The sequence below is a fragment of the Carcharodon carcharias genome, chromosome 19, assembly GCF_017639515.1.
Source record: "Carcharodon carcharias isolate sCarCar2 chromosome 19, sCarCar2.pri, whole genome shotgun sequence".
NCBI classification, from domain to species: Eukaryota; Metazoa; Chordata; class Chondrichthyes; order Lamniformes; family Lamnidae; genus Carcharodon; species Carcharodon carcharias.
In genome coordinates this window covers 104711391-104738108 of record NC_054485.1, presented here as the reverse complement: position 1 = coordinate 104738108, position 26718 = coordinate 104711391, and the positions used below count along the sequence as shown (strand labels likewise).

The 26718-nt window shown below is 45.5% G+C and overlaps 1 protein-coding gene across 14 annotated transcripts in view; it reads left to right on the top strand.

Annotated features, from left to right (window-relative positions):
• LOC121291414 (tenascin-like) overlaps positions 1 to 26718 on the top strand; it is a 224925-nt gene that overhangs the window by 181303 nt on the left and 16904 nt on the right. For 9 of the 14 annotated variants that reach the window (XM_041212557.1, XM_041212552.1, XM_041212558.1 and 6 more), the window contains 2 exons: positions 24692 to 24991; positions 25723 to 26013. The exons of 4 other annotated variants lie outside the window; for them this stretch is intronic. In XM_041212557.1, the coding sequence (XP_041068491.1) occupies positions 24692 to 24991; positions 25723 to 26013 (591 nt within the window). The remainder of the gene's footprint in view (positions 1 to 24691; positions 24992 to 25722; positions 26014 to 26718) is intronic. One more of the 14 variants, XM_041212550.1, reaches the window with a different exon arrangement.

Genomic DNA, 26718 nt, shown 5'->3' with positions numbered 1-26718 from the left:
TCACGTGTGAGGTCCCTGCAGAACTATTTGTTTCAGTGAAAAGCTGGGGAAATTTCCCATTGGGAGATTCCTGACAGGCTGAGCTGGGTTGGATATCAGGGTGTTATTAAACCCAGTTGCACTCCTGAATCCAGTGAAGCTCATTTTAGATTTACAAATAAGCAGACTGGACATTGAATTTTCAATGTTGTGATGGCAGGTGTCCCTACAGGTCTATTGAGTCTGTGCTTATCGAAGTTTCCTGTCAGTCTATCAGAGTTTGTCTGGTTCAGTGACATAAAGACTAAAGCAGTTCAGAATGTGCCGAGACTCAACCTGGTCTATTCATTCTATAACGGACATTATTACTCTTCTGTCCGTATTCTTCAACCTCCGAACTAGCTCTGTTCTCTGTTAAATTCTACCTCTTTGGCCAAGCTTTCCATTACCTGTTCTGATGTCTCTATACGTATCTCGGCGTTAAATTCCATCTGAAGACACTTCTGTGATGGGCATTGGAATGTTTGACTATTCTAACAGTGCTAGATAAATGCAATTTGTTGTTGTTCTCAGAATCTGCTTCAGCTGCTGTTAAATCTTGCATTCCGTGAGGCACCATTGACTTGAGGACCGTCTTTTCTCAGCCAAATTCTCCGTCAATGCTGGAGTGAGTTGCACACTGGGATGGAGGGGAGAATCTCAGATGAGTTAAGGAGTGTTCCGCTCTCACCCTCTCCTCATTGGGAATAGCTTTTCCTCCATTTCTTGTCCAGAATTCACTCGACCTTTCTCCTCAGGTCAGGCCAGACGGCCGATAACGATAATTGTTTTTATTTTAAATTGTAGTCTCCACAGATAAAGAGGGTCAGAGGCCGATTGAAGTGGCGGATCTGGACAATTTCTTCGTGTCTAAGGTCACGGCTCAATCCTTCAAACTCTCCTGGGAAACAGAGAGGACCTATGATTCCTTTCTCATTGAATACGGGCTCGAGGGCTCTGAGGATGTGAGAAACCTCACGGTAACCGGTGACCGTCGATCCACCATCATCACAGGCCTGAGGCCTACCACCGCCTACAGGCTCCATCTCTATGGGGTGTCTGGTGGCCAACGCACCAGGCCACTGACCACTTCCACCAACACCTCAGGTATTTCCACTGAAAATGAGTGATACTTTGGAATTTCTGTTACTTCCTAACCTAGAAAAAGGAAAGCTGTTCCTGAATGTTTCTCTGACAAAAGGAAATTGACGAAGAAAATGTTTGGGGACCACTCTCATGAGTGGGTGCTATCATTTTAACTTCCACAGGTCCAACAGAAATCATTCTGTTGCCATAGAAATGGGACCTCTACCAATATCAGAGCTGAGTATACCAGGCAGGTCCTGGGCACGCGGGGGGGACTGGAAGGTGTTTCCCAGCCCCGATCAGTTCGAAGGTGACAGATCCGCTGCTCTGATCTGCAGGAAACTTGTTTCAGTCCCTTGACTGCAACTTACATGTTAGATCTGTTTGATCCAAATGACAGAAACCAATCATCTCGGCCACAGGTCATCTCAGCATTCAGTGCAATATTCCAGTGTCCAGTCCAATATTCCCACTATCCTGTCCGATATTCCCAAGGTCTAGTCCAATGTTCCCCACTGTCCAATATTCCCCACTGTCCAGTCCAATATTCCCCACTGTCCAGTCCAATACTCCCCAGTATCCAGTCCAATACTCCCCAGTGTCCAGTTCAATATTGCCCACTGTCCAGTCCAATACTCGCCAGTGTCCAGTCCAGTACACACCAGTGTCCAGTTCAATATTCCCCACTGTTCAGTCCAATATTCTCCACTGTCCAGTCCAATACTCCCCAGTGTACAGTCCAATATTTCCAACTGGCCTGTCAAATATTCCCGGGGTCCAGTCCTATATTTCCAACTGTCCAATCCAATATTCCGCACTCTCCAGTCCGATACTCCCCACTGTCTATTCCAATACCCCCCAGTGTCCAGTCCAATGCTCATCACTGTCCAGTCCAATATTCCCAAAGTCCAGTCCAAGATTCACAATGTCCACTCGAAGATTCACACCATCCAGTCCAATTTTCCCCACTGTCCAGTCCAGTAGTTCCATTATCCAGTCCAATATTTCCCAGTATTTCTGGTGCCCTGCCCAATATTCCCAATGTACTGGGCAATGTTCCAGGTGTCCAGTCCAATATTTACAATTACAGTGGCTAACACAATAGTATATTATAAAATGTTATTGATATATTATTATTATAATATTACTGAGAATCCAATATTCCTGATATTTCGAATACTTCCTGGTATCCTGTCAAATATTTCCAGTATCCTGTCCAATATTCCCAGTGTCAGGGCTGATTTTCCAATATTAAAGGCACGAAGTTAATGCAAGTTGCTGTTCAAAACCCCGACTCCCAGATCCATGGCTCGAGTCAGCACCTCATTCATCTCATTGTTCTTTGTTAATTGACCCTAATAACAATGGCTGCTCACTTCACAGTGAGGAACATTGGGATGATGCTGGAGAATGAGCTGCTCTATCCAATCAAAGCCTTTCTTTTTAACACAGTAATGGTAGAAACAGTCCGAGTTTGTTGTTAAGAGCTGATATGAACCCTCTTAGAATGTGGCGCCCTCTTCCTGGAGATGGCACACTAACCTCCTGTCACACGCTCCCCATCACACTGTGCATACAACTCCATCCGCATTCTTACATTGTTTCCCGTGAGGTGACAGTTTCTCGGTTTACAGCCAAACTAAGTGTGTCACAGTGACTGAGGTGGACTTCAGCATCCAGGAGTATCTTACAGGCTGCGTAGGGAGTCATACAGAAGTGATTCTGATTGGTGGGAATCGTTTTGGATGCTGGTTTTACTCTGGGGTTTCTCTGACTTTGTTGATCTTGGTGTGTATTCAAGCCGCTGGTGAATATTTTACCTGTTCTTTCCTTCCCTCCCTCCTCCTTTGAACCTCCACAGATAAAGATGCAGTCAAACCTGATAAACTCGGCGGTCTTTCCATTTCCGGGGTGACTCCCCACTCGGTGCGGATCTCCTGGATGACACGGTTGGTCTTTGATTCCTTCCTGATCCAATACAGAGCCCAGGGCTCCCAGAGTGTGCGGAACCTGACGGTGACTGCCAATCGGCGCTCCTACCTCATCACAGGCCTGAGGCCTAACACCAAATACACCATCTATGTCTATGCAATTTCCAGAGGTCAACGCTCAGCACCATCGACAATTGTAATCGCCACTAGAGGTACCTACCGTTCAGCCAATTGCCATCACAATTCCCGGTGAAATACCTGCATTCTCCGTCTTTTACTACCACAGACAGTGAAAAATATTTTCCTCATTTCTCACCGAATGCCTTTATGAGGGAAAATATTACTTTTGCTTTTACTTCCCATCTCCGATGGGCTTTTCGGCTGTCGATATTTTCTCCATCTCTTCCATTCCCAAGCTTTTATCAGTTGCTATTGCGACGCTGGTCAATCTGGACCAACGAGTGTCATAGACCGAGAAGCTCAGGGTTCCGGTCAGTGGGAGCAGTGACTGTGATCCGAAAAGTCGGATCCTCATCTATTCACTGCCGCAAAGTCACAAGTGATGGTGCCCAGTTATTACCTCAGCCGGCACTTAGGCTTCCAAATCTGGTCCAATCTCTCCCCGTGAGGATGTGCAGGCTCATCTATATTTATAACCCACGCCTGCAATGGGGGCTGCGTATAAATATCCTCCAGTGATTCATCCTTGTGAATCATGTGCTTCCCAATGCCTTTTCCTGATCAACTTTGTGCTGCTCCCCGCAGGAAAACTCAGCAACACATCATAGTTGGCCAACTTTCCTTCCCTGACCTGTACCTCCCAGAACAATGGCCAACAGTCTACTTTGGCCAAGGGTATGATGATGTGTCTGCGACTTTATCTCATGCTCTTCCGCTACCTCAGGCCTCGCGAACATGGTCAAAGAGGAGGAATTTCCTTCCTCTCATTTCTGTCAATCTCTTTATCTTTCACGAACCGCACTTTAGGAAGGAGGTGCAGGCCTTGGAAAGAGGGCAGTGGAGATTCACTAGAATGGTTCCAGGGAAGAGGAACTTCAGTTATGTGGAGAGACTGGAGATCAGATTGTTCTCCTTGGAGCAGAGAAGATGAAGGACAGATTTGAAAAAACAGTTTAAAATCTAGAAGGGTTTAAACAGAGGACATATGCACATATAAACGTGGTATACACTGCCTGCAAGTGTGGTGGAGCCAGATTCAATAGAGGCTTTCAGAAGGGAATTGGATAATTACCTGAGCAGAGCAGAATTGCAGAACGACAAAGAAATGGGCGCGGGAGTAGCAGTGGTGAATTGACTTTGTAGAGGTCTGGCAGAGACACAATGGGCCAAAAGGTCTCCCCCATGCATTAAATATTCATGAGTCTAGGATTCCAAACATTTTCCAGTGGCAAGTAACCAGTGCACACAGAATGAAGGGGATTGGCAAAAGGACCAGAAACAACATGAGGAAACATTTATTACACAACAATCTGGACAAATACTGTCTGAGGAGATGGTGGAAGACGTTTCAGTAGTAACAGTGAAAAGAGACTCAGATAAATACTTGAAGGGAAAAAAATAACTCATTAATGGGGGAGGATTAGGCGTGGTAGGACTAATTGGATTGATCTTTCAAAGAACCGGCACAAATATGAAGGGCGGAATGGCCTCTTTCTGTGCTCTATCATTCTGTGATCCTCTGACCTGCCTTCCTGTTAGTAAAAGACATTGTGCCTTGGGTTTCTTCAGGAAGGTTTCAGACCTGGATGTGTTTATTCCCCATTTACTGTCTGTGTTTTAGTTGGAGTAAATTGTGTTCTGATTCTCACATGTGAGGTCCCTGCAGAACTATTTGCTTCAGTGAAAAGCTGGGGAAATTTCCCATCGGGAGATTCCTGACAGTCTGAGCTGGGTTGGATCTCAGGGTCTTATTAAACCCAGTTACACTCCTGAATCCAGTGAAGCTCCTTTTAGATTTACAAGTAATCAGACTGGACATTGAATTCTCCGGGATGGGATGTATGGTGTCCCTGCAGGTCTATTGAGTCTGTGCTTATTGGAGTTTCCTGTTAGTCTATTAGAGTTTGTCTGGTTCAGTGACATAAAGGCTAAAGCGATTCAGAATGTGCCGAGACTCAACCTGGTTTATTCAGACTAATAATGAACATTATTACCCTTCTGTCTATATTCTTCAACCTCTCTAACTAGATCTGTTCTCTGTTAAATTCTACCTCTTTGGCCAAGCTTTCCATTACCTGTTCTGATATCTCTTTACGGATCTCAGCGTTTAATTCAGTCTGAAAACGCTCCTATGATGGGCATTGGCATGTTTGACTATTCTAATGGTGCTAGATAAATGCAAGATGTTGTTAGTTGTTGTCGTTCTCGGAGTCTGCTTCAGCTGCTGGTGAGGTGCTGTTAAATCTTGCATTCCTTGAGGCACCATTGACTTGAGGACCATCTTTTCTCAGCTAAATTCTCCATCAATGCTGATGTGAGTTCCGCACCGGGATAGAGGGGAGAATCTCAGATGAGTTAAGGAGTGTTCCTCTCTCACCCTCTCCTCATTGGGAATTGCTTTTCCTCAATTTCCTGTCCAGAACTCACTCGATCTTTCTCCTTAGCTCAGGCTAGAGGGCCGATTAAAAATCATTGTTTTTATTTTGAATTGTAGTCTCCACAGATAAAGAGGGTCAGAGGCCGATCAAAGTGGCGGATCTGGACAATTTCTCCGTGTCTAAGGTCACGGCCCAATCCCTCAAACTCTCCTGGGAAACAGAGAGGACCTATGATTCCTTTCTCATTGAATACGGGCTCGAGGGCTCTGAGGATGTGAGAAACCTCACGGTAACCGGTGACCGTCGATCCACCATCATCACAGGCCTGAGGCCTACCACCGCCTACCGGCTCCATCTCTATGGGGTGTCTGGTGGCCAACGCACTAGGCCACTGACCACTTCCGCCAACACCTCAGCTATTTCCACTGAAAACGAGTGATACTTTGTAATGCATGTTGCTTCCTAACCTACAAAAGGGAAAACTATCCTTGAATGTTTCTCTGAGAGATGATTAGAGAAGAGGGAAATTGACTGAGGAAATGTTTGGGGACCAATCTCATGAGTGGGTGCTCTCATTTTAACTTGCACAGCTCCAACAGAAATCATTCTGTTGCCATAGATATGGGGCCTCTCCCAACATCAGAGCCGAGTATACCAGGCAGGTCCTGGGCACTCAGGGGGAGGGTGAGGATGCCTCCCAGCCTAGAGAAATTTGAAGGTGACAGATCCGCTGCTGTGATCTGCAGGAAGATTTTTGTTTGTCCCTTTGACTGCAACTTAAGTGTTAGATCTGTTTGATCCAAATGACAGAAACCAATCATCTTGGCCACAGGGCATCACAGCAGAGCATTCAGTGCGATATTCCACTGTCCAGTCCAATATTCCCACCATTCTGTCCAATATTCCCACGGTCCAGTCCAATATTCCCCACTGTCTAATCCAATATACCTCACTGTCCAGTCCAATATTCCCCAGTGTCCAGACCAAAATCACCACTGTCCACTCCAATATTCCCCAGTGTGCAGTCCAATACTCCCAAATGTCCACTCCAATATTCCCCAGTGTGCAGTCCAATACTCCCAAATGTCCAGTCCATTATTCACCACTGTCCAGTTCAATACTCCCCAGTGTCCAGTCCAATATTCACAACTGTCCAGTGCAATTTTCCCCAACGTCCAGTCCCAGATTTGCACCGTCCAGTCCAATTTTCCCCACTGTCCACTCCAGTAGTTCCGCTGTCCGGTCCAATATTTCCCAGTATTTCTGGTGCCCTGCCCAATATTCCCAATATACTGGGCAATGTTCCAGGTGTCCAGTCCAATATTTACAATTACAGTGGCTAACACAATACTATATTATATATTATTAATATCATATTATTAATAGTATAAAATTACTGAGAATCCAATATTCCAGAATATTTCCTGGTAACCTGTCTTATATTTCCAATATCCTCTCGATTATTCCCAATGTCATGGCTGATTTTCCAATATTAAAGGCACAAAGTTAATGCAAGTTTGATGTTGCTGTTCATCACCTCAACTCCCAGGCCCATAGCTCAAGTCAGCCCCTCATCATCTCATTGTTCGTTGTTAATTGTCCCTAATAACAATGGCTGCTCACTTCACAGTGAGGATCATTGGGATGATGCTGGAGAATTAGCTGCTCTATCCAGTGAAAGCCTTTCTTAACACAATAATGGCAGCAAGAGTACGAGTTTGTCGTGAAGAGCTGGTATGAACCCTCTTAGCATGTGGCGCCCTCTTCCTGGACATGTCACATGAACCTCCTGTCACACGCTCCCCATCACACGGTGCAGACAATACAACTTGATCCTCATTGTTACATTGTTTACCGTGAGGTGACAGTTTGTCAGTTTAGGTCCAAACTAAGTGTGTCACAGTAACTGAGGTGAACTTCAGCATCTAAGAGCATCTTACAGGCTGCGTAGGGAGAAATACAGAAGAGATTCTGATCGGTGGGAATCGTTTTGGCTGCAGGTTTTCCTCTGGGGTTTCTCTGACTTTGCTGAGCTGGGTGTGTATTCGACCCGCTGGTGAATATTTTACCTCTGGTCTTTACTCCCACCTCCCCTCCTTTGAGCCTCCACAGATAAAGATGCGGTCAAACCCATTAAACTCGGCGCTCTTTCCATTTCCGGGGTGACTCCCCACTCGGTGCGGATCTCCTGGACGACACAGTTGGTCTTTGATTCCTTCCTGATCCAATACAGACCCCAGGGCTCGCAGTGTGCGGAACCTGACGGTGACTGCCCATCGGCGCTCCTACCTCATCACAGGCCTGACGCCTAACACCAAATACACCATCTATGTCTATGCGATTTCCAGAGGTCGACGCTCAGCACCATCAATAGCGGTAATCACCACAAGAGGTACCTATCGTTCAGCCAATTGCCATCACAATTCCCGGTGAAATTCCTGCATTCTCTGTCTTTTACTACCGCAGACAGCGAAAAATATTTTCCTCATTTCTCAGCGGATGCCTTTCCGAGGGAAACTATTTTCATCTGCTTTTACTTCCCATATCTGATGGGCTTGTCAGCTGTCGATACTCTTTCTCTCTCTTCCATTCCAAAGCTTTTATCAGTTGCAGTGGCGATGACGGTCACTCTGACCAATGACTGTGATAGACCAAGAAGCTCAGGGTTCCAGTCAGTGGGAGCAGTGACTGTCTGTGAGCCGGAAAGTCGGATCCTCGTTTATTCACTGCTGCAAAGTCCAAGTGATGGTGACAAGTTATCACGTCAGCCGGCATTCTGGCTTCCAAATCTGGTCTAATCTCTGCCTGTGAGGATGTGCAGGCTCATCTATATTTATAACCCACGCCTGCAATGGCAGCTGCGTATAAAAATCCTCCAGTGATTCATCCTTGTGAATCATGTGCTTCCCAATGCCTTTTCCTGATCAACTTTGTGCTGCTCCCCACAGGAAAACTCAACACATCATAGTTGGCCACCTTTCCTTCTCTGACCTGTCGCTCCCAAAACCATTGGCGATGGTCCCCATTGGCCAAGGGTATGATGATGCGTCTGCGATTTTATCTGATGCTCTTCCGCTACCCCAGGCCTTGCGACATGGTCAAAGAGGAGGAATTTCCTTCCTCTCATTTCTATCAATCTCTTTATTCTTCATGAAATGCACTTTAGGAAGGATGTGCAGGCCTTGGAAAGAGGGCAGTGGAAATTCACTAGAATGGTTCTAGGAGGAGGAACTTCAGTTATGTGTAGAGGCTGGAGATCTGATTGTTATCCTTGGAGCAGAGAAAACGAAGGAGAGATTTGAAAGAGCCGTTTAAAATCTAAAAGGGTTTAAATAGAGGATATACACCTATATAAACGTGGAATACACTGCCTGAAAGTGTGGTCAAGCCAGGTTCAATATAGGTTGTCTATAGAGAATTGGATAATTACCTGAGCAGTGCAGATTTGCAGAATGACAGAGAAACGGGCGGGGGAGTAGCAGTGGTGAACTGACCTTGCAGAGGGCTGGCAGGGAAACAATGGGCCAAAAGGCCTCCTCCGTGAGATAAACATTCATGAGTCCAGGATTCCAAACGTTTTCCAGTGTCATTTTGTGATCCTCTGACCTGCCTTCCTTTTAATAAAAGACATTGTGCCTTGGGTTTCTTCAGGAAGCTTTCAGACCTGGATGTGTTTATTTCCCATTTATTGTCTGTATTTTAGTTGAAGTAAATTGTGTTCTGATTCTCACGTGTGAGGTCCCTACAGAACTATTTGTTTCAGTGAAAAGCTGGGGAAATTTCAGGTTGGGTGAATCCTGCAGGCTGAGCTGGGTTGGATATCAGGGTGTTATTAAACCCAGTTGCACTCCTGAATCCAGTGAAGCTCCTGTTAGATTTATAAGTAAGCAGACTGGACATTGAATTCTCGATGTTGTGATGTAAGGTGTCCCTACAGGTCTATTGAGTCTGTGCTTATCGAAGTTTCCTGTTAGTCTATCAGAGTTTGTCTGGTTCAGTGACATAAAAACAAAAGCAGTTCAGAATGTGCCGAGACTCAACCAGGTCTATTTATTCTAATAATGGACATTATTACCCTTCTGTCTGTATTCTTCAACCTCTCGAACTAGATCTGTTCTCTGTTAAATTCTACCTCTTTGGCCAAGCTTTCCATTACCTGTTCTGATATCTCTATATGTGGATCGCTGTTAAATTCCATCTGAAAACATTTCTGTGATGGGCATTGGGATGTTTGACTCTTCTAACAGTGCTAGATAAATGCAAGTTGTTGTTGTTCTCAGAATCTGCTTCAGCTGCTGTTGAGATGCCATTAAAACTTGCATTCCTTGAGGCACCATTGACTTTAAGATCATCTTTTCTCAGCTGAATTCTTCGTCAATGCTGGAGTGAGTTCCGCACTGGGATGGAGGGGAGAATCTCAGATGAGTTAAGGAGTGTTCTTCTCTCTTCCTCTTCTCATTGGGAATTGCTTTTCCTCCATTTCCTGTCCAGAACTCACTCAATCTTTCTCCTCAGGTCAGGCCAGAGGGCCGATTAACGATAATTGTTTTTATTTTAAATCGTAGTCTCCACAGATAAAGAGGGCCAGAGGCCGATCAAAGTGGCGGATCTGGACAATTTCTCCGTGTCTAAGGTCACAGCCCAATCCCTCAAACTCTCCTGGGAAACAGAGAGGACCTATGATTCCTTTCTCGTCGAATACGGGCTCGAGGGCTCTGAGGATGTGAGAAACCTCACGGTAACCGGTGACCGTCGATCCACTGTCATCACAGGCCTGAGGCCTACCACCGCCTACAGGCTCCATCTCTATGGGGTGTCTGGTGGCCAACGCACCAGACCACTGACCACTTCCACCAACACCTCAGGTATTTCCACTGAAAACGAGTGATACTTTGTACTTTCTGTTGCTTCCTAACCTACAAAAAGGAAAACTATCCCTGAATGTTTCTCTGACAGTGGGAAATTGACCGAGAAAATGTTTGGGGACCACTCTCATGAGTGGGTGCTTTCATTTTAACTTGCACTGCTCCAACAGAAATCATTCTTTTGCTATAGATATGGGACCTCTACCAACATCAGAGCTGAGAATACCAGGCAGGTCCTGGGCATTCGGGGGGAGGGTAAGGTGTCTCCCAGCCCCGATCAGTTCGAAGGTGACAGATCCGCTGCTCTGATCTGCAGGAAACTTGTTTCAGTCCCTTGACTGCAACTTACAATGTGTTAGATCTGTTTGATCCAAATGTCAGAAACCAATCATCTCGGCCACAGGACATCACAGCATTCAGTGCAATATTCCAGTGTCCAGTCCAATATTCCCACTATCCTGTCCGATATTCCCAGGGTCCAGTCCGATATTCCCCACTGTCCAATCCAATATTCCCTCCCCAATGTCCAGTCCAATACTCCCCAGGGTCCAGTCCAATACTCCCCACTGTCCAGTTCAATATTCCCCACTGTCCAGTCCAATACTCCCCAGTGTGCAGTCCAATATTTCCAACTGTCCTGTCCAATATTCCCAGGGTCCAGTCCAACATTTCCAACTGTCCTGTCCAATATTCCCAGAGTCCAGTGCAATATTCCCCACTGTCCAATCCAATATTAACCACTGTCCAGTTCAATACTCATCACTATCCAGTTCAATACTCCCCAGTATCCAGTCCAATACTCATCACTGTCCAGTCCAATTACCCCAACTGTCCAGTGCAATATTCCCAATGTCCACTCCAAAATTCCCAATGTCCACTCCAAGATTTGCACCGTCCAGTCCAGTAGTTTCACTGTCCAATCCAATATTTCCCAGTATTTCTGGTGCCCTGCCCAATATTCCCAATGTACTGGGGAATGTTCCAGGTGTCCAGTCCAATATTTACATTTAGACTGGCTAACACAATACTATATTATAATATATTATTGATATCATATTATTAAAATATTACTGAGAATCCAATATTCCTGATACTTCCAATACTTCCTGGTATACTGTCAAATATTTCCTGTATCCTGTTCAATATTCCCAGTGTCAGGGCTGATTTTGCAATATTAAAGGCACAAAGTTAATGCAAGTTTGATGTTGCTGTTCAAAACCCCAACTCCCAGATCCATGGCTCGAGTCAGCACCTCATTCATCTCATTGTTCTTTGTTAATTGTCCCTAATAACAATGGATGCTCACTTCAGTGAAGAACATTGGGATGATGCTGGAGAATGAGCTGCTCTATCCAATCAAAGCCTTTCTTTTTAACACAGTAATGGTAGAAACAGTCCGAGTTTGTTGTGAAGTGCTGTATGAAAACTCAGTATGTAGCACCCTCTTCCTGGACAGGTGACACAAACCTCCTGTCACACGCTCCCCGTCACGCTGTGCGGACAATACAACTCCATCCCCATTGTTACATTGTTTACCGTGAGGTGAAAGTTTGTCGGTTTAGGGCCAAACTTAGTGTGTCACGGTGACTGAGGTGGACCTCAGCATCCAAGAGCATCTTACAGACTGCGTAGGGAGTCATACAGAAGTGATTCTGATTGGTGGGAATCGTTTTGGATGCTGGTTTTACTTTGGGGTTTCTCTGACTTTGTTGATTTGGGTGTGGATTTTAGCCGCTGGTGAATATTTTACCTCTGTTCTTTCCTCCCCACCCTCCTCCTTTGAGACTCCACAGATAAAGATGCGGTCAAACCCGTTAAGCTCGGCGCTCTTTCCATTTCCGGGGTGACTCCCCACTCGGTGCGGATCTCCTGGATGACACAGTTGGTCTTTGATTCCTTCCTGATCCAATACAGAGCCCAGGGCTCCCAGAGTGTGCGGAACCTGACGGTGACTGCCAATCGGCGCTCCTACCTCATCACAGGTCTGAGGCCTAACACCAAATACACCATCTATGTCTATGCGATTTCCAGAGGTCAACGCTCAGCTCCATCGACAATTGTAATCACCACAAGAGGTACCTATCGTTCAGCCAATCGCCATCACAATTCCCGGTGAAATGCCTGCATTCTCCGTCTTTTACTACCACAGTCAGCAAAAAATATTTTCCTCATTTCTCACCGGATGCCTTTCCGAGGGAAAATATTACGTCTGCTTTAAATTCCATCTCCGATGGGATTGTTGGCTGTCGATACTCTTTCTCCCTCTTCCATTCCAAACCTTTTATCGGTTGCTATGGCGATGCCGGTCACTCTGACCAATGACTGTCATAGACCGAGAAGCTCAGTGTTCCGGTCAGTGGGAGCAGTGATTGTCTCTGAGCCGGAAAGTCGGATCCTCGTGTATTCACTGCCGCAAAGTCACAAGTGATGGTGCCCAGTTATCACATCAGCCGGCATTGAGGCTTCCAAATCTGGTCTAAACTCTCCCTGTGAGGATGTGCAGGCTCATCTATATTTATAACCCATGCCTGCAATGGGGGCTGCGTATAAATATCCTCCAGATTCATCCTTGTGAATCATGTGCTTCCCAATGCCTTTTCCTGATCATCTTTCTGCTGCTCCTGATAGGAAAACTGAGCAACACATCATGGTTGGCCAACTTTCCTTCTCTGACCTGTACCACCAGAACAATGACTGATGGTCCCTATTGGCCAAGCGTATGATGATGTGTCTGCGTCTTTATCTCATGCTCTTCCGCTACCCCAGGCCTCACAAACGTGGTCAAAGATGAGGTATTTCCTTCCTCTCATTTCTGTCAATCTCTTTATCGTTCATGAACCACCCTTCAGGAAGGATGTGCAGGCCTTGGAAAGAGTGCAATGGAGATTCACTAGAATGGTTCCAGGGAGGAGGAACTTCAGTTATGTGGAGAGACTGGAGATCAGATTGTTCTCCTTGGAGCAGAGAAGACGAAGGAGAGATTTGAAAGAGTTTAAAATCTAGAAGGTTTAAACAGAGGATATACACTTATATAAATGTGGTATACACTGCCTGATACTGCGGTGGAGCTAGATTCGACAGGGGCTTTCAAAAGAGAATTGGATAATTACCTGAGCAGAGCAAATTTGCAGAACGACAGAGAAACGGATGGGGGAGTAGCAGTGGTGAACTAACCTTGCAGAGGGTTGGCAGGGACATAATGGGCCAAAAGGCCTCCTCCGTGAAGTAAATGTTCATGACCCTGGGATTCCAAACATTTTCCAGTGGCAGGAAGGTTGGTAACCAGAGCACACAGATTGAAGGGGATTGGCAAAATAACCAGAAACAACATGAGGAAACATTTAATACACAACAATGTGGACAAACACTGAGGAGATGGTGGAAGATGGTTCAATAATGTGTAAAGAGACTCAGATAAATACTTGAAGGGGAAAAAGTAACTCGGTTATGGGGAAAGTGTTGCCGTGGCAGGACTAATTGGATTGATCTTTCAAAGATTCGGCACAGGCACCATGGGCAGAATGGCCTCCCTCTGTCATCTATCATTTTTTGATCCTCTGACCTGCCTTCCTGTTAATACATTGTGCCTTGAGTTTCTTCAGGAAGGTTTCGGACCTAGATGTGTTTATTCCCTGTGAACTGTCTGTGTATTAGTTGAAGTTGTGTTCTGATTCTCGCGTGTGAGGTCCCTACAGAACTTATGTTTCAGTGTAAAGCCGCAAAATTTCCCATCGGGATATTTCTGACAGGCTGAGCTGGGTTGGATCTCAGGGTGTTATTAAACCCAGTTACACTCCTAAAACCAGTGAAGCTCCTTTTAGATTTACAAGTAATCAGACTGGACATTGAATTCTCGGTGTTTTGGTGTATGGTTTCCCTACAGGTTTATTTAGGTTGTGCTTATCAAAGTTTCCTGTTAGACTTTCACAGTTTCTCTGGTTCAGTGACAAAGACTAAAGCGATTCAGAATGTGCCTAGACTCTACCTGATCTGTTCATACTAATAATGTCCATATTCTTCAACCTCTCAAACTAGCTCTGTTCTCTGTTAAATTCTACCTCTTTGGCCAAGCTTTCCATTATCTGTTCTGATATCTGTTTATGTATCTGCCTGTTAAATTCCATCTGAAAATGCTCCAGTGATGCCCATTGGGATATTTGACTATTCTAACAATAGTTAGAATAGCTAGATAAATGCAAGTTGTTGTTGCTCTTGGAGTCTGCTTCAGCCTCTTTTGAGGTTCGTTAAATTTTGCATTCCCTGCAGCACCATTGACTTTCGGAGCATCTTTTCTCAGCTGAATTCTCCGTCAATGCTGGAGTGAGTTCCGCACTGGCATAGAGGGGAGAATCTCAGATGAGTTAAGGAGTGTTCCTCTCTCTTCCTCTCCTCATTGGGATTTGCTTTTCCTCAATTTCCTGTCCAGAACTCACTCGATCTTTCTCCTCAGCTCAGGCCAGAGGGCCGGTTAACGATCATTGTTTTTATTTTAAATTGTAGTCTCCACAGATAAAGAGGGTCAGAGGTCGATCGAAGTGGCGGATCTGGACAATTTCTCCGTGTCTAGGGTCACGGCCCAATCCCTCAAACTCTCCTGGGAAACAGAGAGGACCTATGATTCCTTTCTCATCGAATACGGGCTCGAGGGCTCTGAGGATGTGAGAAACCTCACGGTAACCGGTGACCGTCGATCCACCGTCATCACAGGCCTGAGGCCTACCACCACCTATAGGCTCCATCTCTATGGGGTATCTGGTGGCCAACGCACTAGGCCACTGACCACTTCCGCCAATACCTCAGGTATCTCCACTGAAACCTTTGAATTTCTGTTGCTTCTTCCCCTCGAAAAAGGACATCTTTTCCTTATTTTTTCTCTGGCAGACCAATGAGATGAGGGAGATTAATCAAGAAATCATGTCAGGGCCAAACTCAGCAGTCTGTGTGCTCCTTTTAACTTGAACAGGTCCATCAGGAATCACTTTTAATATTTTACCCCTCTGTTGCCATAGATACAGGGCTATCCGTCAGTATGAGTCTTTCGCAGTCGAGCCCTGGGCACTCAGTGGAGGGGGTATCGGAGTGCTCAGGAGAATCCGGTTGTGCTCCAGGGGTTCCAGCAGAGATTTTCAAACGTGATCCGCTTGTTGCTCTGAACTACAGGAAACTTGTCTTTTTATCCCAGTGAATGCGATTTTCTCTGTGTTGATAATCCAGGTCCTTTTCTGCTGTTGAAGGACCAGAAGGAAAGCAGAAGGCCAACTTCAGATTGTCAAATTTTGTTTTAACATTCTGGGCTTTTCTGCAATTAGTGGGGTAAGCAATGAGGATAGGTTTGGATCATGAAACATAAATAGAAAATGCTGGGAAAACTCAGCAGGTCTGACAGCGTTTTGAGTCCGTATTACGGACTTGTTTTTCCTGCATTTTTTGTTTTTGTTTCAGATTTCCAGTATCTGCAGTGTTTTGCCTTCAGCTTAAGTTTGGATCATGTTGTCTTGACCCCTTGAGATTAGATTGGCGTGTTCAGATTAATAGGATAGATGGAGAGAAACTGGTGGGGGATTCAAGAGCCAGGAGCCATGCTAAAAATGTGAGCAAGGCCTTTCGGGAATGAAACAGGACAAATCTTTTTACCCAAAGGGTCATGGAAACCTGGAACTCTCTCCGCTGGAATGGCGGGTCAGTTTGAGATTGACATTTTCATTGGGTTAGAGTTCGGCAGAGGTCAGCTGTCATTTGTGGCTGTGCAGGACCCGGTGCTGATTGGGCATGCTCCCCTTCCTGTGTTTGTCCCAAAGCCTCTTTTGGCCGCTTCCTTTCAAGTGTTTCTTTGAGGAGCTGGGTGTCAGTTCCTGATCCTGTCCATGTTTGTTTCAACACGCAAGCTGTGATTGGAACTCGGTAGCCATCCGGAGCCTGCCACATAGGCTTTAGGATCACCCTTGCTACCCAATAAAACATCTCCTTTTTCTCTCTTTCTCAGCCTCCACAGTTAAAGACACTGTGAAGCCAAGTAAACTTGGCGACGCTTCTGTCTCTCACATCACGACTCAGTCCTTCCAACTCTCTTGGACGGCAAGCAAGGGCTTTGATTCCTTTCTGATACAGTACAGCGCCGCGGAACCCCAGGATGTGCACAACCTCACAGTGGCTGGTGACCAGAGGTCCTCCTTCATCAAAGGCCTGAGGCCTATCACCGTCCACACCGTCCATCTCTATGGGGTCGCTAAGGGTCAGCGCACAAAGCCACTGACCAGTATAGTGACCACCGCAGGTATTTTTTAAAAATTAATCTGAGTGCGTCCACATTCATTTTATCCTTTTAACTGTTGTTTTCTGGGCAAGTTATTTATACCTACTTTCCCAGCTCCCTTCAAAACAACAAGGTAATGTGTCCATGAACTCAGTAGATTGGGTTTTAATGGTGGCTGACCTTGAAATGGGCTCATTGCAGACTTGAGGCCCTTAAAGTAAGAATAGCTCACAACTCAAGAGTGTTTACTGCAGCCTATGTGATCGAGCTTGTCTGTTTTCTTGGTTCTCTCTTTATGGTATCAGTATTTCTCAGTCATTGGTTTATAAAGTGATGCCAGTTTCTTGCTCATGTTCTATTTCCCTGGATATTTACCCAGTGAGGACTTTGTTCAGGTCCAGAACAGCACACATGGCAACATTACAGCCTTGCCCACACACTAATGTTCCACACCCATCCATCTCCCTCTTTCCTCGCACTCCCCATCCCCTGCATCCCTCACACTCACCACCGCCCCCCCCACCAAAATATTGGAAAATTACGGGCATTTTATGCGGCCCTGATTAACCAGCAGACATTGCTGAGGGATGGTCCTTAAACAGTGACAAGCCATGACTTTAACTCCTGCTGAAATGTGGCCTCTCTAGGTGACAGTTATACCTGAAGACCAGTGTCTCAGCACCAACAAGATGGGGCAAAATGTCAAGTGCAGATCATCGGCCATTTTGTCCGCCGGTTATTGCAAACTATCAGTTGTCAATGGATAGCCTCTAGCCTTCAAGTGTTTTACCCATTCAGGGTCCTTGTGGTTGTCTTCCGCTCCACCTGCACCTTACCTTTGCTCAGGCGTGGTTGCAGTGTGACCATCAATAACCCTTCACATCTGTGTCTGTGTCTACCTCCATATCCCAACAAGCACCAAGTCCCACTCACCTACTTTAGCTCCTGGTCAAGTAATGTCTCGATTTTACAATTCTCATCCTTGTTTTCAAATCCCTACAGTGTCATACCCCTCCTGATCTCTATCATCTCCTCCAGCCCCACAACCCTCTGAGATATCTGCGCTCATGTAATTGTGGCCTATTGAGCATCCCTGATTTTAATCGCTCTACCATTGGCAGCTGTGCCTTCAATTGCCTATGGACCCTAAGCTCTAGAATTCCCTCCCTAAATCTCTCCGTCTCTTCCTCCTCCTTTACAATGCTCCTTAAAACCGACCTCTTTGACCAGCTTCGGTCATCTGTCTTAGTAACTCCTGCTGTGACTCAGTGTGAAGCATTGTTTGATAATCGCACTCGTGAACTGCCCGATGGGAGGGCGTTTTACTCTTTTTAAAGGTGCTGTATAAATGCAAGTTGTTGTTATTGTTGTTGTAGCTTCCACAGGAACCGTTGTCACGGAGCCCAGTGAGACGATGGAGTTAGGTGGCCTTTCTGCTTTGGCCCTGACACCTCACTCGGTTAGGCTTTCCTGGTCAGCCGAGAGAGACTTTGACTCCTACGCCGTGCAGTACAGAGCCCAGGGGTCGGAGGAGGTGCGGAAACTGTCCGTGAGTGGCCACAGTCGATCGCACACCATCACAGGCCTCAGGCCTACTACCAATTACACCTTCTACCTCTACGGGGTTTCCAGCGGCCACCACACAACCCCCCAGTCTACTGCTGCCACCACCAAAGGTACACTGGCTGTGACAGATCTGATGGGAAATACTTCCTCTGCCCTTTCGAATGGAGAAGGCAAATATTTCTTTCTGAATAATTGGCCGGTACCGTGAGATCTTCTCAGTAATTCAGCTGGGATCTCCCTGGCCTAAAGGCTAAAGCCTCTGACACACTTGTGTGGTTCATGGGCATAGTAGGCCGCAGGCTTCAGACCAGCTGGGCTTTGAGTCCGGAGAGTAGCAGGAAAGTCCCCTTCAGGGAAACACCAAGCTCCATACAGCTTGCTCGGGGGATCAGGTTTCTGCAAGCTCTCTGAATGACAGAAGGCCTATCCCTCTCTCTCTGGTTGTTTGCATATGGAAACTCTCACTCTATTATATATTCATATCCTCTATAAAAGTATACAGTCCTGCCCTCAGCCATGGTATGATTCTTTTCATTCCGTGTGACCTATTCATTTCACATTCCTTGTCATCTATTCATCTCCCATTCCCTGTGATCCCTTCAAATCCCATTCCTTGTCATCCCTTCAAATCCCATTGCTGGTCATCTCTTCAAATCCCATTGCTGGTCATCCCTTCAAATCCCATTCCTGGTCGTCTCTTCAAATCCCATTCCAGGTCGTCTCTTCAAATCCCATTCCAGGTCGTCTCTTCAATTCCCATTCCTTGTCGTCTCTTCAGTTCCCATTCCAGGTCGTCTCTTCAATTCCCATTCCAGTTCATCTCTTCAATTCCCATTCCTTGTCATCTCTTCAATTCCCATTCCTTGTCATCTCTTCAATTCCCATTCCTTGTCATCTCTTCAAATCCCATCCCCTGGGAAATTTCCCAGTTTTCCTTCCATTCCAGAAGAATCTGAGGCACCTTTTTAGCCCCTTGTTTCTCCAGCCAATCAACAACTGATGCTCTTCATATCACTTGGTTTAATTATGTCTCACTGAACATTTAATCCTCTCTCTCTCTACTCCTCTTCATTCCTTAAATAATCAGGATGGTTCCCAGTGCCATTCCATCTGCATTCCTGGTTTTCCAAGCTCCACTAATAGATGAGAACTCTTTCCAGGACTCCTTTCAATTGCTTGTTCCTCATTAGAGGTCAATTGAAGATCACTCAGTTGTTTTGTTACATTCCCTCATGCTACCAACAGGATCGGCCTGTCTTGTCTGTGTGTCTATCATGTTATGTCAACTACCTGGTTACAGGCTAGTCCTGTGCTAGCTTGTGCTTGGTAGCTGCATGGGAAACTTTTCCTATAACCTGAAACTTTGGCCTACTGCTGCATTGCCAAGTCTGCCTTTCAGCTGAGCTGCCAGTTCCCGATCTTCCAATAAAGCATGGAATTCATAACACCTTACAGAACAGATACAGGAGGCCATTTGGCCCCTCATGTCTGTGCCAGTCTCTGAAAGAGCTCTCCAATTAGTCCCATGCCCCTGTGCTAACCCACACCCTTGCAAAAATCTCCTTTGCAAGCACTTATCCAACTCCCTTTGAAAGTTACAGCTGAACCTGCGTCCATTGGCCTTTCAGGCAGCACGTTCCAGAGCACAGCTCGCTGCATCACCAAAATGTCTCCTCGAACCCCACTCTTTTCCCATGGGCTCACACAAAACTTGGCAATAATTGAATGCTTCAATTGAGGTCCTGTAAAAGAATGAATTGTGGTTCTCTGATAGAGGTGCTCAAAATCCTGAGGGGCCTGGACAGTGTCAATAGGGAGAAACTGTTTCCACTGGTGGGAGGGCCGAAAACCAGAGGATGCTGATTTAAAATGATTGGTAAAAAAAGAAGCAAGGGCAACATGAGGAAAAGCTTTCTCACGCGGCGAGTGGTTAGGATCTGGAATGCACTGCCTGAGAGTGTGGTGGAGGTGGATTCAATCGGGCATTGGAAAGGTAATTGGATCATTTTCCGAAGAGGAAAGATTTGCAGGGCTACAGGGAGAAGGCGGGAAAATGGCACGAGGTGAGTTGTTCTTGCAGCGAGCCAGTACAGACATTTTGGGCTGAATGGCCTCCTTCTGCACTCTCACCACTCAATGACGGTTGCTCGGTGACGTTAGGAGCTTTCAGCCAGTAACAATTCTCACCTGCTTTTTCTCTTTTCGCCTCCACAGGTGAAGTTAGTCCAACACCGAGGGTCTCAGTCAGGCCTGGCATCTCTAATGTCGCCGCCAACTCCCTCCAGCTCTCCTGGACGGCGGGGCGGGTCTACGAGTTCTTTCTGATCCAGTACCGAGCCCACGGCTCGCAGAGTATGAGGAACCTGACTGTGGCTGGAGATCAGAGGTCATTCTTCATCACAGGCCTCAGGCCTAGCACCAAATACACCATCTATCTCTATGGGGTCTTTGAAAGCCAAATCACAAAGCTGATGGCCTTTGTGGCATCCACCACAGGTATCTTGCGATAAAACGAGAGGTTAAATTACTGTGTGCGCTCCAGGAAATATATTCCCTCCGCCTCCCTGATCCAATTCAACCTGTAGCCAGCCCCGTTACTATGGTAATCGCTTCCATTTTAGAATATTGATGTCATGAACCTGTGTGTGTTGTTCCTTCTGTGTGTGGAAGATAGGGTGAGATGCAGAGGGATGGGACCAAGGAGGCCTTTGGACCATAAAAGCTAGCATTGGCTGGTTGGGCTGAATGGCCTGTTTCTGAGTTATTAATAGTGTGTAATTCAATCAAAGGGAATGTACATGGACAGCTGATTCGACATGGGCTGTTTCCCATCATCGCACAAAGTGCACAAAAGAATCACATGACATCACTGCGCCAATTACCTCTTCCTGATTTTAACTTGTGTCTCCTTGCCTTATTCTCACAGTTAAGTTTAAAGTAATGTAAACTCATCAAATCAATCTCTAACCCTCCCATATGATCATTTCTCGGATACCGCCTTTCCAGGGCGCATAGCCCATGTCTCTCCAGTCCTTCCTTATTGCTCAGACCCTCTGACATTGCGGCTTCTTCTCTGCGCTGCCCCTGGTGCCCGAATACCTCCATAAGCCAATAGCAGACTGAAAGAATTCACGATGCAACATTGTTCAATGTGTCATGCTCTGGCCTCTGAGTCAGAGGGTTTGAGTCCTTACTGTAGGAGTCACATGTAATCCAGGCTGACACTCCCACGGAGTGCTGCACCATCAGAGGTGCCCTCTTTCGGATGAGGCGTTAAACCAATGCCCCGTCTGCCTCCTCAGGCGGGCGGAGAAGATCCCAAAGCCACTATTTCAAAGAAGACCAGGGGAGTTCTCACTGGTGTCCTGCAAATATTTATCCCTCAATCGACATCACTAAAAGGCAGATTATTTGGTCATTGCTGTGTGTGGGAGTTTGCTTATGTAAATTGGTTGCCCTGTTTCCCACAATGCAACAGTGACTACACTTCAAAACTATTTCAGTGTCTTTGAGAAGTTCTGAGGTGGTGAAGTGCACCATTGAAATGCAAGTTCTTAATTTTTCCAGGCAGAAACTCTTGGTATTTTTTAATTTGATATTTTACCCGCTTGTCTCTTGCCTCTAGCTTCCATAGTGAAGGAAGGTGTAAGACTGGGTCAAACCAGGGCTCTGGGCAGCCTCTCGGTCTCTAACATCATGGCTGACTCAGTGGAGCTCTCCTGGTCGACACAATGGGCCTTTGACTCCTACGTCATTCAGTACAGAGCCCAGGGCTCCGAGGAGGTGCGGAAGCTCAGGGTGACTGGTAACCGGCGATCATACGTCCTCCTAGGCCTCAAGCCTACCACCAAGTACACCATCTACATCTACGGAGTGTCCAGTGGCCGTCACACCAGCCCACTTTCCATCGTCGTATCAACCACAGGTAGCTGTGCGACCCAGCGAGGATTTCTTGCAGGCCGGAAAAAGTTCCATTGTGCCCTTTTGGCGCAAAGGGGGCAAATATTTCCTGACTTTCATCTATGGAAAGCATCCCTGTTACCATGGTAACCTCAGCCTACTTCTCCAAAACACCAGAAGTGGCAAGTTTCATTGGGCCAACTTTCCTCCCACGTTGGTGCAAGCATTGAAATTTGTCTCTCTGTCTGGCTGTTTTTGGGATGTGTGTGTCTCTCTCTCTCTCCTTTTTATATATTCATATCCTGTATATAAATATATAGTTCTACTGTCAACCAAGGAATGATTTCTTAACCATTTCTTGTTATCTCTTTAATTCCCATTCATTCTGATCTTTTGGGTTCCATTCCTTGTCATCTTTCCTATTCACTTTTCCCTCTGGTTGACTCTTCACTGTCCTCTGAAATAGCCTAACAATTGTCACTCAGTTGCATCAAACCACTACAGGAAAACAGCACCAAGGGCGTACCTACACCACATGGACTGCAGCAGTTCAAGAAGGCAGCTCACCACCACCTTCTCAAGGGCAATTAGAGATGGGTGATAAATGCTGGCCCAGCCAGCGAAGCCCAAATCCCCAAGAATAAATTATTTTTAAAAACTCATCAGTTCTCATTCCTCGTCATCTCTTCAATTCTCATTCCTTGTCATCTCTTCAATTCTCATTCCTCGTCATCTCTTCAATTCTCATTCCTTGTCATCTCTTCAATTCTCATTCCTCGTCATCTCTTCAATTCTCATTCCTCGTCATCTCTTCAATTCTCATTCCTTGTCATCTCTTCAATTCTCATTCCTCGTCATCTCTTCAATTCTCATTCCTCGTCAACTCTTCAATTCTCATTCCTCGTCATCTCTTCAATTCTCATTCCTCGTCATCTCTATCATTCCTATTCCCTGTGAGGCTTCCTGCTCCCTTTCTGCTGGGGATGAAGTCTGAAACAATTATTATCCAGTGTTCTTGGGTCAGATTGCTGGCTGATGTTGGTGACTCCTGTTAGTCTAACTGAGGCTCCAAATGCCCTGTTCATCTCGCTCTCTCTGTCTCTCTCTCTCTCTCACTATTGGATAATGTTAAAGTGGAGAGTGGCACTTGACTGAGTGAAACACAAGCACCAGAGCAGGACCATTCACTCTATTGGGAATTTCCAGCTGTCTGGTAGTTATTGCTGTCTGTATGGGATCTGCTCCTCCTGCGAGTAATATATGACTTATATAACTCTGTGGACTTGTACCATAATATACAGTGTATATAGCTCTGTGGACTTGTACCATAATATACAGTGTATATAGCTCTGTGGACCTGTACCATAATATACAGTGTATATAGCTCTGTGGACCTGTACCATAATATACAGTGTATATAGCTCTATGGACTTGTACCATAATATACAGTGTATATAGCTCTATGGACTTGTACCATAATATACAGTGTATATAGCTCTATGGACTTGTACCATAATATACAGTGTATATAGCTCTGTGGACCTGTACCATAATATACAGTGTATATAGCTCTATGGACTTGTACCATAATATACAGTGTATATAGCTCTGTGGACCTGTACCATACTATAGTGTGTACAACTCTGTGGGTTTGTACTATAATATACAGTGTATATAGCTCTGTGGATTAGTACCATAATGTACAATGTACATAGCCCTGGATTTATACATAAAATATAGTATATATGGCTCTGTGAATCTGTACCATAATCTACAGTGCATATAGTTCTATGGATTTATACCATAGTATACAGTGCATATAGTCCTGTGGATTTATATCATAATCTACAGTGTATATAGCTCTGTGGATCTGTACCATAATCCACACTGTATATAGTTCTGTGAAATCATTCCATAATATAGTGTATATAGCTCTGTGGATCTGTACCATAACATACAGTGTATGTAACTGTAGATTTTTTACAATAATCTATAGCGTGTATAGCTCTGGATCTGTACCACAATCTACAGTGTATATGATGTATGTATCTTATCTAACTACAATGGTCTATGCTCCCTCTGTACCATGATACATGGACTCCCTACTTCAATCAGCAATGCCTCCTCCCCCTCCCCACTCGGGGAACCAGTGTGATATTCCAAATCTGAACCCCAAATACCACCTCTCAATCCCGAGAAGCTTTCCCAGGTTGGGTCTTTGCCACACAGGAACTCAGTACAGACACCTGGAGGAGCCTCTGAACCAGAGTAACAGTAACTTATACAAAGTCTGTGGTGTATATATTGGGCTGCACACCTGGATTTATGTCCTTTTTTTCTCTCCTTTCTTATCTCCTCGCTGTTATCTCCACCCACCTATCTTTGAAAGGCTGTGGATATTTAACCCAACCTCCAAGAATAAGGTGCTAGGTATGGCCTAGCCAGTTAGGTTACACAAGGGGGAGTTTGCCCAGAACAGTCTTTAAATCGCATCTTTCTCTGCTTTCTCTCCAGTTTCCATAGATACCAATGGCGTAAAACCAAGCAGGCTGAGTAAACTTATCCGCCTTTCAGGGAATAATGTTACGCAGGACTCCCTCCAAATCTTTTGGGCTGCAGAGAGTGGCTTTGATTCCTTTCTGATCCAATACAGAGTGGACGGATCCGAGGAGGTGCGGAACTTCACTGTGCCTGCACACCAACAGTCTTCCTTCATTGAAGGCCTGAGGCCTAGTACCAAGTACCTGATTTCTCTCTATGGGTTCTCTGGCAGCAGACGGACAAGGCCACTAACCACTATAATAACCACTGCAGGTATTCCTCACAAGCCAGTTTCTTCCAGAAAATTACTTTAACCACTGCCCAACCTTTTCCTTATCTAGTACCCAGAGCACTATCACCTGCTGGAAGCTCCAGTGTCGCTGTGGCAACCATGGTCGGCCTCCTTGGAATGATACCCATTTCCATCATCTAATCTGTCAAATGTTGTGTTCTGTGTAGCGTGTGGATGCCTTGTAGGAAAGACATGATTTTTTTAATGCTCTTGAATTGATTTTGTTCCTTAGAGAGTTAATTTTGTTCTCCTTAGGGCAGAGAAGGTTAAGGGGAGATTTATCGAAGCATGAGGGGTTTTGAAATAACTAAGGAGAAACTGTTTCCGCTGGCAGGAAGGTCAGCAACCAGAGGACACATGTTTAAGATAATAATCCAGATAAGGTACATTAAAAAAAAATGTGGAAACATTTTGTTCACACAGCAAGTTGTTTTGATCAGCACTGCCTTAAAGGCTGGTAATTGAAGGGGGAAAATTCATAGGGGATCAGCCTTAAGGAAGTGGGACTAATTGGACAGCTCTTTGAAAGAGTTGGTACAGGCATCATGCCCTCATTCTGTGCCATGAGATTCTAGGATTGTGATGTACTAACAATTGAAGTCATCGTCTGCTGGAGAGTTGAAACTGTAAGGAAGTGCTTTCTCTTGCAGTCAAGCAGCAGCAGCTTCCCCTCAGTAAAGTGTTGTCTATTTCTTTCTCTTCCTCCTTTTAGCCTCCGCGGACAAAGAGGGAGAAAAATCAGGCAAGTTTGGGAGCCTTTCATTCTCAAACATCACAGCTGACTCCCTCCTCCTCTCCTGGACAGCCGAGACTATCTTTGACTCCTTCCTGATACAGTACAAATCTCAGGGTTCTGAGACTCTGCAGAATATCACGGTAACCGGTGACCGCCGATCAACATACATCACAGGCCTTAGGCCTACGACCAACTACACCATTTACCTCTATGGGGTGTCCGGTGGCCAACTCTCCAGGCCATTGGTGGCTCTCTTAACCATCACAGGTACATGCGATCCAGGAATATGGATCGACTCAGCTATTCCGGCTTTTTCCCTCCTCAGGAAATATTTTCACCCTCCATCTCTCTCTGTTCTCAGCACCTTGAGGCTGGGAGCAAGAAAATATTTCTTCAATTGCTTCTGTCGCTGTGGAAACCACCGCCATTTTGTTTTTCCAAAGTATGACAGCAGGTTCCACAGGTAGGCTTCTCAGGCCTAATGCGCATTGCTAAGGTCTAAATTGAATAAATGATGTTTTAATGATAAGACACTGCGCAATTATTGGGTTATAAGGGGGCACAAAGTGAGATAAAGTCAAAATAAGCCGCTGTAAGGTGTGTATATTTTGACACACGTGTCCAGGTCTAAGTTTACTCTGAATGTGCTTGGCTTTCAGTTTCCATTCTTATCCTCTTCCCAGGCTAGAAGCTAGAATTTTACCTTCGGAGGTAGGCTTCACTCTCCTAAGTGTAAAACATGGAGACCCCTAACCATGTGTTTTGTTTACAGGAATGTTCTCAATCTTCCTCCAACTTAGGCCAGGCAAAGATAAAATAATTTTTGGAGGCATTAAATTGTTTCTTCCTCACAGAGCATTCCCATCAGTGGAGAATCTCCCCTTCGTATTCGTGAAATCCATCTTGTGTTACTAATGTAGAGAATATCAGATATCCGGCAGTATGTTACAGATTGGAATTTAATAAAAGGGT